General features: G+C 51.4%; 2 protein-coding genes across 4 annotated transcripts; both read left to right on the top strand.

Moving 5' to 3' along the window:
* The first annotated feature begins 394 nt into the window (after positions 1-394).
* On the top strand, positions 395-6,824 carry MRI1 (methylthioribose-1-phosphate isomerase 1). 3 transcript variants are annotated; one of them, XM_070463161.1, is made up of 6 exons: positions 395-559; positions 790-1,028; positions 1,848-2,023; positions 3,364-3,540; positions 3,619-3,843; positions 6,585-6,824. In XM_070463161.1, the coding sequence occupies exons 1-6, from the start codon at positions 410-412 to the stop codon at positions 6,710-6,712; spliced, it is 1,095 nt and encodes a 364-aa protein (XP_070319262.1). In that variant the 5' UTR covers positions 395-409; the 3' UTR covers positions 6,713-6,824. The 3 variants fall into 3 exon arrangements, with proteins under 3 accessions (XP_070319262.1, XP_020772256.1, XP_020772257.1); XM_020916597.2 differs by having other exon boundaries at positions 455-675; XM_020916598.2 differs by having other exon boundaries at positions 455-711.
* Positions 6,825-6,923: 99 nt separating this feature from the next.
* Positions 6,924-12,213, top strand: C3H19orf53 (chromosome 3 C19orf53 homolog). Its single transcript, XM_020916627.2, has 3 exons — positions 6,924-8,615; positions 8,694-8,749; positions 11,430-12,213. Exons 1-3 carry the CDS (start codon positions 8,516-8,518, stop codon positions 11,568-11,570), a joined length of 297 nt encoding a protein of 98 aa, XP_020772286.2. The 5' UTR covers positions 6,924-8,515; the 3' UTR covers positions 11,571-12,213.
* Positions 12,214-17,248: the final 5,035 nt, after the last annotated feature.

The following is a 17,248-nucleotide window of genomic DNA, read 5'->3' as shown; positions in this document are numbered from 1 at the left end:
AGGATCATTGCTCAAACACTGGCACCGTCCGAGCCGTTTGAGATAACAGCATGAACAAATCAGACACGCGGCCCTCTTAAGGCTGAGGTTCCGACTTAATTTCTCGGAACTTGTAATGTGCCGGTCCGGAGGGGTGGTGGCCCCCAGCCCACTGGCCTTTCCTTCCCGCGGGGATGGGACGGTCTCAGGGCAGCAGTAAGGGTCTGTTCGATCTTGGGACCCCAATTGGGGCCTTGCTCTATATAAGACCACAAGCAGTACGCGCTCCTGAGGGCGTCCACCAGGAACTTGGGGGTCGTGCTATATGGCATGAGGTAGTTGCTCCCAAAATAGTGGCAGGGGGCACTAACAGTGGTGGGGGCTGCCAACTTCGCTCAGCTGGGAAGGTGGGGCAGGATCTGACCTGTGGATGGCGACTTCCTTCCGGGAACCTGTGGGGTTACTGTACGCATGCGCCTCCTTCCGGGGAGGCCCCGCCCCCAGGATCCAGGCCTCGTCTCCTCCGCGTATTCCAGCTCCGCCCCCGGTGCGAGTGGCCTCCGGAACCCCGAGAAGAGCGGTGAGCGCGGCTGTGACAGCATGACTTTGGAGGCAATCCGCTACTCGCGGGGCTCACTGCAGATCCTCGACCAGCTGCTGCTGCCCCAGCAGAGCCGCTATGAGGCGGTGGGCTCGGTGCGCCAGGCCTGGGAGGCCATCCGCGCTATGAAGGTGGCGTCGCGTGGCGGGGCTCAGGTTGGGGGTGGTTCCCCTGACTGCTGTCCCTGACTCCCCCAATTCCCCCTCCAGGTGCGCGGCGCCCCAGCCATTGCTCTCGTGGGCTGCCTCAGCCTCGCCGTGGAGCTGCAGGCGGGCGCCGGGGGAGCTGGCCTTGCCGCACTCGTGGCCTTCGTCCGGGACGCGCTGAGCTTCCTTGTCACCGCCCGGCCCACCGCCGTCAACATGGCCCGCGCCGCCCGGGACCTGGCCGACCTCGCGGCCCAGGAGGCGGAGCGGGAGGGCGCAACGGAGGCGGCGGTCCGAGAGAGGTAGAGGAGCCATGTGCCCAGCACTGTTCTCACCCGAGGCTATTCGTTCGTTCACTGGTGGTGGTGGTACACAGCTGCCACTTTTACAGTTGGGGAAACTGAGGCAGAGTCCTCAATCCAGGGCCACACCGGCAGGCCTGGGACTCAACACCGGACCACCTGGCCCCGAGGTCCTTGAACTTCATCTTGTGTGTCTTTCCTAAACGTCCCCAGCCGTATCTGCCCTTGGAGGCCCTTGTAAAGTGTCGTCTGGTTTTTGCTTTTGAGAAATTTTGTTTCCAGCCCTGGTTCTGTCCCTGCTCTCTTCCCACTCTTACCCTCCACATCTGCTACACAGATATTCTCCATTAACCCCACCAGACTCCTCCTGCCTCAGGGCTTTTGCACACTGTGTTTGCAAGCCAGGTATCCACCTAGCTAATCTTCTCTCCCTCAGGTCTCAGGTTTCTGCCTTCTCCATCCTGCATGTAATACAGTTCATCCCCTACCCTCTGTCTCCTGACTCTGCTGCCCTTTCCCTCCCTTTATTGTCTGCTAATCATTTGCCTACCCAACCCCAGTGTCAGCTCCCTAGAAGAGGAGATTTTTGTCTTATTCACTGCTGTGTCTCCCAGTGCCTGACACGCAGGAGATGCCTGGTACAATGTTTTGTGAGAGCGAATAAGTTACAGTTAGGTGGTTGTAGAAGGGGACCAGCCCCACAGCTGAGAGAGGCTTTCAGCAAGAGAACGCTAGTAGGGCAGAGTTGGGCAGTGAGGAGGAGCTGGGGTGGGCCCTGAAGCCTGGTGGCTGGTGCTCAGAGCCCCTTGTCGGCCTCAGAGTGATCTGCTGGGCCGAGGACATGCTGGAAAAAGACCTCCGGGACAATCGGAGCATCGGGGACCTGGGAGCCCACCACATCCTAAAGCGGGCAGCACCCCAGGGTGGCAAGGTGACTGTGCTGACCCACTGCAACACTGGTGCGCTGGCCACCGCTGGCTATGGCACAGCCCTAGGTGAGTGGGCGTCCACAGGGATGGGGGAGGGCCCTTTTTGGATGAAAGAGAAAGAAACCCAAACCACTATATGCATCCCCCAGAAAGGCGAATTTATTAGTTCTTGCAAAGAAACACACTCAAGGGGTTGGCTTCAGGTATGGCTGGATCTGGGGACTCAGTAGCATCGGGATCTTTCTCTCCACATCCCTAAGGTGTACCCTCCTCCATAGTGGCATCATCCTCACTCTCGACTGCTTGGCCAGGATTCAGATCACGAGAAAAGAGCCAAGGATCTCTTATTTCGACAGTGTCAAAAAAGTCTCCTTGTATCTTGGAGCCATGATGGAGTCACCTACCCATCTAGGATCAACCACTCAATAGGCCTAGGGTCAACCACTCAATAGGCAACCACTCAATAGACCTGTCCTGAGCCATGTGCCTAGAACGTGGGTGGGATCTGGGCTCTAAGAGGACTGAGAGGAAGGGTGTAACCCCCTAAAGAAAGATTAGACTAGCTGTGACCAGGACTGGGGGACTGGGCCCTGGCACTCAAGGCAACAGAGTCCACCTGATTCTTAATTCTCCTGGATGTTTCCCTGCCTGCCTCAGTCCCTCCTTTGTGCCTGGACACTGAGGCAAGACATTCATTCGTTTACTCAACAAATGCTTAGGGATTTCCCTGGTGGTTCAGTGGCTAAGACTCCATGCTTCTGATGCAGGGGGCCCAGGTTCCATCCTAGGTCAGGGAGCTAGATCCCACATGCCACAACTAAGAGTTCGGATGCTACAACTAAAGATTCTACATGCCTCAACTAAGACCTGATGCAACCAAATAAATAAATATTAAAAAAAAATACTTATGCTTAATAAATGCTCATCTACTGTGTTCCCCATTATTCATGCATGCATCCATTTCTTCAATCACTCAACATTTATTAAGCACCTACCTGTGTGTGCCATTATTCACTCATGCGTGCATCCCTTCATTCAGTCAACAAACATTTATTAAGCACCTACTATTTGCCAAGCATCATTCTAGCAGTTAGGGACACAGCAGTGGAGAAAGTAGAAGGAATAGGCAAAAGCAAATCCACAGATACCTATGATTCATTTCAAGGTGGTATATACTAAAGAGAAAGAGGGGATGGCCGTGTGGGGGTTGCTTTGTGAGATGGAGTAATCCTGGAAGGCCTCACAGAGAAGGCTTTCTCTAAGCACATGTGTACCAGGCAGAGGGAACAGCCACTGCAAGGGCCTGGGGGCCGACTGCATGGTTTGGAGTACTGTGCTGCTAGCCAAAGGGTCATCTATCCCTTTCTGTCTTATCCTGGCCTCTTCTGGTGGGCTGGGCCCCACAGGTGTGATCCGCTCACTGCATAACCTGGGCCGTCTGGAGCACGCCTTCTGCACGGAGACCCGGCCCTACAACCAGGGAGCCCGGCTGACGGCCTTCGAGCTGGTCTACGAGCAGATCCCTGCCACCCTCATCGCTGACAGCATGGCGGCAGCCGCCATGGCCCACCGAGGCGTGTCAGGTCAGCAGGCAGGGGAACCGGTGGGCAGGGCTCCAGCATCCAGGGCTGGGTCCTGATTGCCAGGATCTCATTCCCCAGCTGTTGTCGTGGGAGCCGACCGAGTGGTTGCCAATGGTGACACAGCCAACAAAGTGGGCACCTACCAGCTAGCCATCGTGGCCAAGCACCACGGCATCCCCTTCTATGTGGCTGCCCCCAGCTCCTCGTGTGACCTCCACCTGGAGACAGGCCAGGAGATCGTCATTGAGGAGCGACCCGGCGAGGAGCTGACCAATGTCAATGGGGTCAGGATTGCAGCACCAGGTAAGCCATCCATTCAGAGAGGGGGACACCACAATACCTGGGCACCTCTGTGTAGGCACCATGACTCTGTCACATGGCAGGTGGCATCTGGGTTATCGTCAGCCTTCTAAGACATAAGCAGTTCCTTCAAGCCATGTCATTAGACCAGACATGTCTTGGAGGTCAGATTCACCGGTGTGCATGTGTGCTCAGTAGTATCCGACTCATTGTGACCCCATGGACTGTAGCCCACCAGGCTCCTCTGTCTGTGGGATTCTGCAGATAAGAATACTGGAGTGGGTAGCCATTCCCTTCTCCAGGGGATCTTCCCAACACAGGAATCAAACCCACGTCTCCTACATTGGTAGTCGGAGTCTTTAACCACTGTGCCACCTGGGAAGCCCCGTTCCATGATCAAAAGGTACAGTGATGAGTCAGGAGACTTTGAGCGAATTGTCTTGTTCTTATCCACCTCTGTTTTCTCACTTGGATAAGAAGTAAGAATACCACCTGGTCAAGTGCTTCTGAAGAGACAGATATTTCTCAGCTTCCCCACACTTCCTGACTGTGGCCAGGTGCCTAAAATTCGTCCATGAGGGCCCTGTGATTGTTATGACCCTTACCTACCTCGTACACCCAGGACGTTCAACAAGTTAACCCAGGTGACATCACGAACAGTGCCTGCCCCTGAGTTAGTGCTCATTAAATAGTAACAGGTTACAATTGAAAACTTTTATAAAAAGGACCAGTTAGGGATAGTTAGGGAGTTTGGGACTGACGTGTACACACTGGTATATTTATGTCTATATCCATTCCCAATGGTTTGGAGGTAAAGAACCCACCTGCAATGCAGGAGAAGCAAGTTCAATTCCCTAGGTCGGGAAGATACCCTGGAGGAGATGGCAACCACTCCTGTCTTCTTGACTAGAAAATTCCACGGACAGAGGAGCCGGGTGGACTACAGTCCGTGGGGTCGAAAAGAGTCAGACATTATTGAATATATGATGGATGGATATCCAGTTATTCAATTTAACTCACATTTCAGGTCAAAGATTGGTGTACACTGCTATATTTTAAATTGATAACCAACGAGGACCTACCGTATAGCACAGGGAACTATGCTCAATATTATATAACAAACTAAACGGAAAAAGAATTAAAAAAAAAAAAAAGAAAACCAGTTAGAACTCCTGAGAACTGAAAATACAATGAGGCCAGCATCTCTTACTCCAAATATGGAATGACTATAAAACAACACTATACAGCTAAGCGGAAGGAAGTCCTAATATTCTATTGTTTTCTGCTGCAATTCCTTATAGCTTCCTAAAAACAGGTCACATTAGCAAACTATTGTGTATACAATGGGTAAACAACAAGGTCTTACTGTATAGCACAGGGAACTATATTCAACATCCCACGATGAACCATAATGGAAAAGACTATGGAAAGTAAATAGATAAATAAAAATAGATAATTCTGAAAAAATTTTTCTCAGTGGTTTTTGATGCCCCTGCTTTCCTAGGGGCTTAATTATTTAGCACTGGTCAAAATCCACAAGACCATGGAAAGTGGAATTGACAACTCAGCCTGCTTTTCCCTCCAAGAAAGCTGGGTGACATGGACCAGGTGAAATCCAGCGACCCCAGTACTCTGCTGTGGCCAAGGGTTACAGGAATGTAGGCCCCAGGGTGATCGGTCTTCTGATTTTTCCAAGAGAAGCCTTAACATTTGTTATATGGCTAAAATCTCCCACATTTTGAAAACTGAAATGTTAGTTGCTCAGTCGTATCCAACTCTGCGACGTCATGAACTGTAGCCCACCAGGCTCCTCTGACCGTGATTTTCCAGGCAAGAATACTGGAAGGGGTAGCCATTCCCTTCTCGAGGGGATTTTTTGAAAGCTGACTGCTAATTCAGTGGTCTTAAAAAAATAACTGAGCCAGAGAAAACAGTTTGCAGCCTCTTGTGTAAGAGATTGTTATTCATTCACCAAATATTTTTGAGTACCTGATCAATGCCAGCTGCCATGCTAGGGGCCAGGGATACAGGAGTGAAGAAAGACTTAAAAGTGGGACTTCCCTGGCAGTCCAGTGGTTAAGACATAATGCTTCCATAGCAGAGGGCTTGGGTTTGATCCCTGGTCTGGGAACTGAGATCCCTCATGCCTCTTGGCACAACCGGGAAAAAAAAAAGACACAAAGTCCCTACCCTCATGGGGCTGACAGTCCAGTGGGGAGACAGACAGACAAGACAAACAGTAAAATTCCAGTGTATGTTTTCAGAAAGGGATAAATAAACGAGGCACAGAAGGATACTGGAAGTGTCTCTTCAGGGAGTGGGTTAAACAGGTGATTAGCGAAGTTCTCACTGAAAAGGTGATATTTGAGCAAAGACTTGAAAGGAAATGAAATATTAAATCATATGCATATCTGAGGGAAAGCATCCAGGCAGAGGGCACAGTCCAAGCAAAGGCCCTGGGGTGGACTCTTGGAGGTTCCTAAAGAGATTCTTGGAGCAGTCACAAGTGGGGTAGACATGTATAAGACTTTGAAGCCTTCTTAGCAACAATCCGGGAATGTCAGGGTGTCTAAACTTATTACTGGGTGTCAAAACCCATGCATTACTGTATTTTGGGGGTAAGGATCCCCAGATTCTCAAGGATTCCCCAACCCCAAAAACCACCATGAGGGAGACATGTGACAATAGCTTAAGAACATCCACTGATCAGATACCTGCCTTCTTGCCTCTCCTCTTCCCTGCAGGAATTGGAGTTTGGAATCCTGCCTTTGATGTCACCCCCCACGACCTCATCACTGGTGGCATCATCACAGAACTGGGCGTCTTTGCCCCCGAGGAGCTCCAGGCAGCCCTTAGTACCACCATCTCCTGAGTGGGAGACCCTAGATGGACCCCAGAAGTAACCAACCTAGCTCTCCATAGCTTCCATTTGCCCTCCATATCCCCATTATTTTTATAATAAATTTATTGAATGTTCTGCCCAACTGCTGACCTTCTTCCTGCAACCACAGTACTTCCCAGAGCAGGGAAAGCAGGCAGGATATGGGAAGAGCCTGCGTGTGGCTCCTGAGAGGTCAGCATCTGGAGCCCAGCTGCTTGAGTTCATATCCCAGCTCCACCTCTTTTTCTGCAGTGTGATCTTGGCCACATCACTTCATCTCTCGCATACTTTCTTTTCCTCGTTTATAAAATGCAGATAATACTGGTACCTGCCTCTTAAATTGCTCTCAGCGCTGAAATGAAGGTGACACCTCAGGTGCAGAATTTTAAAGGATGCCATAAAAGGCTCAGTAATCAAGATAAATGGGCTTCCCTGATAGCTCAGTTGGTAAAGAATCCACCTGCAATGCAGGAGACCCCAATTCAATTCCTGGGTCTGGAGATCCACTGGAGAAGTGATAGGCTACCCACTCCGGTTTTCTTGGGTTTCCTTTGTGGCTCAGCTGGTAAAGAATCCGCCTGCAATGCGGGAGACCTGGGTTCAATCCTTGGGTTGGAAAGATACCCAGGAGAAGGGAAAGGCTACCCATTCCAATATTCTGGCCTAGAGAATTCCATGGACTATCCATGGGGTCACAAAGAGTCAGACACAACTGAGCGACTTTCACATTCAATCAAGATAAATAACAGCTTCGTGCATTTTTTTTTTTTTTTAATTCAGGGAATTTCCTGGCAGTCCAGTGGTTAGAACTCTGCACTTCCGCTGCAGTGGGCACAGCTGGGGAACTAAGATCCGGCGTGCCAGTGACACAACAACAACAACAAAATTGGGGCTTCCCACTCGTGGCCCAGTGGTTAGGATTCTGCTCTTCCAATACAGGGGGCACAGGTTCGATCCCTGGTCGGTAACTAAGATCCCATGTGCCTCATAGTGTGCCCGCCCCCCCAAAAAAAAAGAACAGAAAAGAAAAATTAATGCAAAAAAAAAAAGACCTCCATGATGAACAAAATATCAAGATATTCAATAGAATGAAACCCTGACCTTGCCTATCCTGACTTTCCCTAAGTTTTGATAACCAGCACTCATACCAGTAACACTTATTTACAGCATCAGACAGCCAGTCCACAGGCTGTAGTGGAAAATATGATTTTTTTAATATTAAAATATTATTTCTGAACGTTCAAAATATTTTTATCTTGATTACTGAAGTTTGGAGTGCTTAGTCGCTCAGTCGGGTCTGACTCTTTGCCATCCCATGGACTGTAGCCCACGAGACTCCTCTGTCTGTGGGATTCTGCAGATAAGAATACTGGAGTGGGTTGCCATTCCCTTCTCCAGGGGATCTTCCCAACCCAGTGATCAGAACCCAGGTCTCCCGCATTGTAGGTGGATTCTTTACCCTCTGAGCCGCCAGGAAAGCCCACTGAAGTGTGGGGCACCCCTTAAATTTTTGTTGTTGTTGTCAGGTAAACTGAATTTTACTAACAAAAAGCATAAGACAGTGTAAGTTTTACAAAACAAGTGACCAATAAATGTTAGGTTATCATTATAACCCTTAATTCAAAATTTTTGCCAAACGTTGGCTATGATAAACTACCATTGTAAGTAGCTTGTCCCTTTAATTCTTTGCCACGTTGTATCCCGTGAGTCATCGCGCCCTTCAGCCCCACTGTATCCCATCGTGCCCTGCGCCTTCCGTCAGCGACTTCTCCCTCTTCCGATGCGTGCCTGATAATGGCGCAGGGGCAGCGCAAGTTCCAGGCGCAGAAGCCATCGAAGAGCAAGGCGGCGGCGGCGGCGGCCTCGGCGCGGAACCGGGGCCCGAGGAAGGGCGGTGAGAAGCGGGCCGGGGACTCGGGGGTTAGGGTGGGCCCGATGTTCTCCGGCCTCACGAGAGCGCGTTTCTCCTCAGGTCGCGTTATCGCACCCAAGAAGGCGCGCATCGTGCAGCAGCAGCAGCTCAAGAAGGTGAGTGCTGGCGTGCAGCGGGTCGGGGATGGAGAAGTCCCAGTGCTGTGAGCCTCAGTTTCCTCCTTTGTGCGGTGGGTACGGAAACATCTAGCAGCCAACGGACCTCCTAAAGCAGGGATTGGCGCGAAAAAGTGTTCACATGTTAGCTGCTTTCGCGAAATTGTCCTCGTTAATAGACCTCGAAAAGACAGGCAGCCTGGGAAAGGAGTTTAAAAACTCAGCCTTGCAAGAAGGATGTGCTGGATGCAAAACGCGGTTCAGTTGACAGCTAGTGTATCTACACCCCGAAGATCTTAACTGAAATGGTCCTAGTGATAGCATTTCTCTCCTAGAATTGTAAGGATTCAGGGCCATAGGCGTGCTTGTAGGTGAACAGGGTTAAATTTATAAAGAAGTTGCGGAAAGACTTGTTAAGATTGCAGAGAAGTTTCAAAGAGATCTGGTGGAGTCAGATCTGAATTCGAATTGTCCTCTGCACAGTAATTCGCCCTTTGTTGTTATTCAGTCGCCAAGTCTTGTCAGACTCTTTGTGACCCTGTGGACTGCAGCACCGGCAGGCTCGCCTGTCCTCCACTGTCTCCCAGAGTTGCTCAAAGTCATGTCCATTGAGTCTGTGATGCCCTCCAACCATGTCTTCATCTGTCGCTCCTTCTCCTCCTGCCTTCAGTCTTTCGCAGCATCAGGGTCTTTTCCAGTGAGTCAGTTCTTCGCATCAGGTAGCCAGAGTATTGGAGCTTTAACTTCAGTGTCAGTCCTTCCAATGAATATTCAGGGTTGATTTCCTTTAGGATTGACAGGTTTGATCTCCTTGCAGTCCAGGGGACTCTCAAGAGTCTTCTCCAACACCACAGTTCCAGAGCATCAACTCTCCAGTCTTCCGCCCTACAGTCTTGAGCATATTGTTCAGAGCTTCAGTTTTTCGTCTTTTTGTTTGGCTGCAGCATGCAGGATCTAAGTTCCCCAACCAGGGATTGAACCCTTGCCCTCTACAGTGGAAGCACAGAGTCTTAACACCAGGATGTGAGAGCCTCAGTTTTCTTAGACCTGGGTACCCTGCTTACCTCCACCTGGCAGCCAGAGGAGGGAAGTGTCTCTTGGGCAGCTCAAACTCAGTATGCCCAAAACCAGGCTCCCCTACTCTGCTCCATCACCCCACCATGATCCTACCAGTCTCTCCTTCCAGATACTCAGAAGTCCCCCTTTCTCTCACATCCAGGTTGGCTCTCATCCTTTTTGTCTTCAGGATTTATTTTTAAATACATATTTATTTATTGGGCTGTGCTGGGTCTCAGTTGCGGCAGATGAACTGTTAGTTGTGGCGTGTGAGATCTAGTTCCCTGACTAGGGATCAAACCCGAGCCCCCTGCATTGGGAGCACAGAGTCTTAGCCACTGGACCACCAGGGAAGTCCCTGCCTTCAGGATTAATCTAGAATGCACTCTCTTTCCACCTCCTTGACCCCCCCTCCCACCTGGTGCCATCCCATCATCTAAAAACACCTGGACTAGAGCAGTCACATCCTCCCAGATCTCCTTCCCCCGCCCCTCCAGTAATAACCATGGGACGCCATTGAGCACCTGAGAGCTCCTGAATCAGGGCACCTCTGCTCAGACCCCTCCATGACTCCCACCTCGCTCAGGAAGAGCCTAAGTTCTCCCCATAGGACCTGGCACTTTTCTACCCCTGTCTTTTCCCTGCCCTCACCCCCTCCCTCTCTTCTTTCCTCCTGGCTCCCTCCCTCTAGCCTAACTGGCCCCGTAACTGCTCCTTGACCCACCTGGGAACTTTTGCACTAGTTTCCTCCACCTGGATTCTTTCCCAGAAATCCACACTGCTTTCTTCCTCCAGGTCAAGGCTGGCTGCCATTCCTGATGGTAACCTCTCCACCCCACCTCTTGCTCATTTTCCTTTCTCTTTTCTCCACAATAGCACTTACTGTCCACCATCATTGAACAGTTTACCAGAGTGTTATTGAAGGTCACACACACACACACACACACACACACACACACACACACACTGTCTCTGTCTCACTGAATGTCCGCTCCCTGAAGGCAGAAGTTTTTCTGTGTCTTTGCTGTTGTGTCCCCTGCGCCCAGGTGTGTGGTGACGCCCAGGTGTGTGGTGACACCCATGGTCACCATGGTCATTGGAACTCATAGAGCAAGGGAGCAGTTTAGGTAATAGGATTAAACTATCAGTTTTGGACCCAAACACTTGGGCTCTGATTGCTATGCCTTTATTCCACCCCATATCTCTCAGAGCCCCAGTTCACCACTTGCCAAGCAGAGATGACAGGACAAGAAGGGACTGGAATTTTAAGCCAGAGAGTCTGGGCAGGCTGGGTTCCAGTCTCCTGTCACTCACATAGTTTGGGAGCCCTGGCCAAGTGCCTCCTCCCTGCAGGTGCCTCTGTTTCTCCATCTATAAAATGGGGATGAGCAGAAGTTTAGAAGCTGAGGTCCAGAGATGAGAAGGGGTGCTTTGTGTGTATACAGTGTTCTCAGAGTGTGGGGCAGAAGTAGGACTTAAGCCCCAGCCACCAGACTCAGGTGCTTTTTCAAGGAGAGGGATGCTGATCTAGCCCCTGATGAGCTCACAGAACCAAAGGCGGCAGGCCAGGCCCTCCCTCCCACCTCAGGTCCCAGTCTGATTGCTCCGTGCTTGCTCCCCCCAGAACCTGGAGGTTGGGATCCGGAAGAAGATTGAGCATGACGTGGTGATGAAAGCCAGCACCAGCCTGCCCAAAAAGCTGGCGCTTTTGAAGGCCAGCACCAAGAAGAAGGAGGCCTCTTCCTCCACCAAGATGCCTGCCTAAGGATGCGCCCCAGCAGGACCATCACTGCAGCCCCCTCCTCTGCGCTCAGGCCTGTGCGGTTAACCCCACAGGAAAGAGGAACTGTGCTCTCCAAAGCCTTGAACTGCGCCTCGAGCTTGACCGGGGATCTGGCCTGTGAGCCAGTGAGTAGCAGGTCAAAAGCACATGGACTGGCTGGCTTCCCAGGTGCCGAGGTCTCAGCACAGGCCAAGGCCAGGGGGATGTCTTCACCGACTTCCTGTGTCCCCACTACCCCCTCCCACATCCTGTCTGGATAACTTGGAGCGAGGCACCTGGCTTTGGCCTTCCTCCCAGGGTCACATGCTCCTGTGAGCAGGCCGTGCTGGGGCGTCGGGCCAGGTGCCCAGACCGCCCAGCCAGCCCCAGTTTACACACGAGCCACATGCCCAGGGAAGGATGGACAAGCTCCTGCACCTCCAGCCTGGGGCCCGGGGGAGAGTCTTTTCTTTCTCCCTACCTGGGGTGACTCGCCTGCTTGCCCTCCACGGATATCCCTGTGTCTTCCCGTCTGCCGGGGACAAGCCAGACAGCCTAGGGAACCACTTTCCCATCCGCAGGACAGACAGTGACACCACCTTGTAGAGTCAAAATGCTGATTAAACCCGAAGCGCTTTCCAACTTCTCTGTGCCACCTTTATCTTTATAAAGTCATAACAGCGAGTATCGAGCAGTGCCTGTGGCCCAGACGCTGTTCAGGTGCTTCCCACACATCTCACCTCAATCCTCATGATGCCCAGGTCAGGTCACGTCATTCATGGTCCGGAGCAAGGACTTGAACCCGCCACTGACAGAATCGCAGTGCACTCGCTCAGCTGCCAAACCACTGCCTCCCTTCACAGACTCATGTTTCTGACCTGTTCCATCCTGGGTTCCCCCTTCCATAAATCTGCTGTCTTGAAGACCAACCAGTTATAGTTTTTAGATAATGTGGTCAATTCTGATGAAACTGGTAGAAAATCCTACTTGAAGAGTGTCGTCATATCCTCGTGGCTTGCCCAGTGGCTCAGTGGGTAAAGAATCCGCCTGCAACGCAGGACACACCAGAAATGCGGGTTTGATTGAGGACCTGGGGAGCAGGGACCAGGGCAGGCTATAGTCTGGGGGATGCTAAGTCGCTGTCTTTGGAGGGAGGTGGGCATGTGATGGCCGATCCTCCCAGATGAGCGACTAATTCCCTGGTGGCCCAGCCTTTCCCAGCCAGTCTCACCCACCCCACATGGGTTTCCTTTGTCCCACATAGTAGTGGTAAACATTTTTTGAACGCCCAACATTTTCCTAAAAAGCAGGGAACAGGCACTTTCCTGGCAGTCCAGTGGTTAAGACCCCACACTCCCAGTGCAGGGGACATGGGCAATCCCTGGTCTGAAAGATGTCACACGGTTCAGCCAGGTAACAGAAAGCAGGGGACAACCACTGTGGAAAACAGTCTGGTGGCGCCTCAGTTCAGCCTGGAGTTGCCACCACATGACCCAGCCCTTCTCTCCCAGGCACATACCTTAAGGGATTGAACTCAGACAACATCTCACACAAAGGTGGCAGCAGCCCAAATGCCCAGCAGATGACTGGATAAACAAAATGAAGATTATCCACACAATGGAATATTTATTATTTAGCCATATAAAACAGAATGACCTCTGGTGGCTCATTGGTAAAGAATCCACCTGTAATGCAGGGGACGGGTTTGATCCCTGGGGTCAGGAAGATCCCCTGGAGGAGGAAATGGCAACCCAGTCCAGTATTCTTCCTGGAGAATCCCCGTGGACAGAGGAGTCTGGCGGGCTACAGTCCATGGGGTTCCAGTGTCGGACAGGAGTAAGTGACTAAGCCGTCACCATAAGGCAGAACGATCCAGGCTACACCATGGGTGAACCTCAAAAACATTCTGAAAGCAGACAGGCACAAAAGGCCACATAATATGTGATTCCATATATGTGAAATGTCCAGAAGAGGCAAATCCACAGAGACTGTGGTTCACTATGGGGTGCCGGGAAATGGGGAGTGACAGCTAACGGGCATGGCTTCATCTTTGAGGGGAAGGCAGTGATAAGATTTTGCAGCTTGATAGCGGTTGCAAACATTATGGAGGTGCTAAATGCCACTGAATTACACCCTTCTAATGATAAATGTTCCTTGTGGGTTTTAACCACTGGAAAAAAAGGCAGGAAGGGAAATTTCACACCCCCCCCAAAAAAAAAATTCTCATTTACATCTCCAAAAAACAAGAACTGTGGTAGCAGAGCCCTAATTTGATAAGAGTTTAGAGTTACCTGGAGTCCAGGGTTCAGGATTGCTGTTGGGGAGGATGGAGCTGGTGAATGCCTCACAGACCCTTAACTAGAGGGCAGGGCTGCTGCTGGGCCCTGTGACACCCCCAGGGCACACCCTTCTTTGAACCCCACCTAGGGGCCTGGACCTCCCGCCATCTGCCCACCTCACAGCAGTTTTCTACCCAAAGCAGGTAGCAAGTGACTTCTGCCCTTGAAATGGACTTGCTTTGCACAATGGGGATTTTTTTTTCAAATTATTTCTTTATGGCTGCGTTGAGTCTTCGTTACTGTGTTCAGGCTTTCTCTAGTTGCAGCAAGCAGGGGCCTACTGTTTATTGCAGTGTGTGGGCTTCTCGTTGCGGTGAGTTCACAGGCTCTAGGGCAAACGGGCTCAGTGGTTGCGGCGCACTGGCTCACTTGCTCCGCAGCTTGTGGGATCTTCCCCAATCAGGGATCGAATCTGTGTCTCCAGCATTGACAAGTGGATTCTTAGCCACTGGACCGCCAGGGAAGTCCATGATGAGCACTTATTGTGCGCCTACTGCATACCAACTTCTGGGCTAGGTATAACTGAGAACTGACATTCTAGTGGGGAGAACAGGAAGCCCCAGGCCACCCACTGCGGACCCCAACCTCCTCCCTGACCTGCCTCCTGGCCTTTTTCACCCCCTGTTGCTTCTCCGCTCCTAGGTGTCCCCTCAGAGAACCGTTCTCTGTCCCCCGCTCCAGGAGATGGTCACTCAGTGCCACTGTCCCCTGTTTTCTGTCTTGCATCTTTGTTACGTCTTGAGCACCTGGAACAGTGGACAGTAGTTGCTCCACAAACAGGTGTTTGTTGAATGAAGGAAGAAAGGAATTGTTTCATCTTTCTGCAAGGAACATTTTGCATCCCAGTGAATCAGTTCTGACCATTCAAAGCATCATCTCCATACAACACGTGCTTCCTTTCCAGGTTAGCTGATTCATAACAGCCTCTTCGAACTTCACAGTTCTGTGAATTGTCAGCAAGTGATAGCAATTCAAAGCCACTCTTACCTGCTCCTTCCGGCTCATCCAGCGAGGTCCCATTGACAAGCCTCCTCCCCTGTGGAAAAACCAACTGGCCTCCGTTCACACGTTTATGTTTATTTACTCGGATAGTCTAATCTGTCCTTAAGAGTGCCTGTTTTTCTGGACTCTTTTGAACCTCGTGGAACATCTGCGTGGTTCCCATAGGAGTTCAATTAAAACAAAATCTTAACATGTGTCCTTTGTTTGTCTGTGAGAGCCATGATTACACCCACTTTTGAAAATTATCTTTTAACCTAGTTCTATGTGGAATCTTGAAAGGGCTTGCAAGGGCTGGGACGGTCTGGGCTCATGGTGCCAGCTGGCACATCCCTCGGCCACCAGGGGGCGCCTCCAGCCCTGGGCCAAGCCCATAACGCCCTGCAGGCCGAGGACTCCTGTAAACTGCCTCCCTTTGTCCCTCTGATGCCAGCCCCTTTGAGGAGGACCCCAGGGGTGAGGAATGGCATTCAGGTGTGACAGGTATGGGATCTGGACTGTCAACCCATCTGTTTCCTCTTTGCCCCATTCCCTCGGCCTCCTTGAAACAGCCCCATTTCCCTCCAGCTGCCCCCACCCTCCTCCTTGTCACTGCCCGGGGTGACTCCTCTCCTTCCTAGCATGTGGGTCCTGCCCGCAAATATCCTTTTAGTGTCGCAGCCGAGGGCCCCAAACTTTGGCAAACCCCCATACCTCTTGTTCTCTTCAGTCCCTCTCTCAGCCTCAGTTTCCGCATCTGTTAAATGGAGACCCTAACACCTCTTCCTGAGTGTGGAGAATTCGGTGAAACTTAAGGTTGTGACAGCTGCCTTTGTGTCCTGGGTGGGGTGGGAAGCCCAGTTCCAGCCACTCGCCCTGTCTTCTTTCCCTGCTTCCCCCACCCTCACCCCTCTGCCTGCTCCCCACCTCCCTGCAGTCATTAAATGTGGCTTTTTCAGACAATTATTCCTGCACGAGCCTTTTCCTCTTTTGCCTCCACCTTCCCCCTCTGCCTGGAATGCCCATTTTTCCTGGCAGGGCCCTGACTCTCTGCCCATGAATTTGTGTTCCAAAAGGGAAGAAAAGAAATGTAAGAAGCAGATCTTGCCAGCTGGGCAGGCCAGAGGGGCTGTGTCCGGACCAGGAAGCGAAACTGCCCTGGCTGGTTTCCTGCCTGAGTCTTCAGGAGCCTCGGAGTACCTGGGTGGGTCGGTGGGGGCCATGGGGGGGCGGTGCTGGCAAAGGGAGGGACCCTCAAAAAGTTAGGATGGGGTGGTCACAGAGCTGTGGGGTGCAGACCCCCTCATCTGAGACTGCAGGGTCACCCCGTTTCTCATGGGTCTCAAGGACATGTGGGTTTGGGGTCTGGAGTTGTGGATGCCTAGACAGTGAGCTCACAGCAGGGCGGTCAGGATAAACGTGGTTCCATTCCCTGAAGCCCAAACTCACTGTCTACACTGAGAGGACTTGCCTGTGGCTAGAAACCAACCCCCCAACCTTCTCCTTTTCTAAAAATGTTGCTGGGTTTGAAATAGGCTTGGAGACTGCATCCCAGAGGTGTGACACATTTCCTAGGTGTCTTGCTGATTTCTCCCATTCTCCTGGGATTGCTATGTGGCCTTGGACAGCTTCCTCACTCTCTCTGGGCCTCATTCCCCTCATCAGGGATCAGAATGGAATGCTGGTGTGTCCCAAACTGTGCATTTGATCCCCATCCAATGTGATAAGACCAGCCCACTCATCAAGGTAGGGCTTGAATGCTGGCCCTACCCTTTCCTGCTGTGGATCTTGATTAAGTCACCTGAATTGTCTGTGCCTCAGTTTTCTCATCCATGAGATGGGAACGATGGCACTATTAGTATCTCTTGTTAGAGAATAAAATAAACATCCTCACCTTGTGATGCCCCATCCTCTGTTCCTCTATACATCCTGTTCCACTGGCCTAGAGGGCCTTCTCTGGTTCAACATCTTGGGGCAGGGACAAGGACCAGCCACATACTGGATGCTGAAGGGAGCCGCTTGGAACAGCCAGACCATGGGTCCTGTTTGCCGGGGGAGCAGCTGAAAGACTTGTTTTGCTGAAGTTCTGCCTGCTTCTCTCCTCACCCATTACCCCTTCCCCATACGTCTATCTTTGCCTCAAATCCTTGCAAGAAAGACAGGCTCCAATAAGTCTAGGGCTTCCCAGGCAGGCAAAGACTCCACGCCTCTAAGCCTCAGTTTCCCCATCTGGGAAATGGAGATGACATCCCCAGTTTGCAGCACTGTCAGAAAGCTTAAACTTGATCATGTGTCTGAACAGCTATAGCACACCATAAACAGTCAGTAGAGTATTATTATTATTGTTTCTTTTGTTGTCATTGT

The sequence above is a fragment of the Odocoileus virginianus genome, chromosome 3 (assembly GCF_023699985.2).
Source record: "Odocoileus virginianus isolate 20LAN1187 ecotype Illinois chromosome 3, Ovbor_1.2, whole genome shotgun sequence".
NCBI classification, from domain to species: Eukaryota; Metazoa; Chordata; class Mammalia; order Artiodactyla; family Cervidae; genus Odocoileus; species Odocoileus virginianus.
This window is presented reverse-complemented; position numbering and strand designations above follow the sequence as displayed.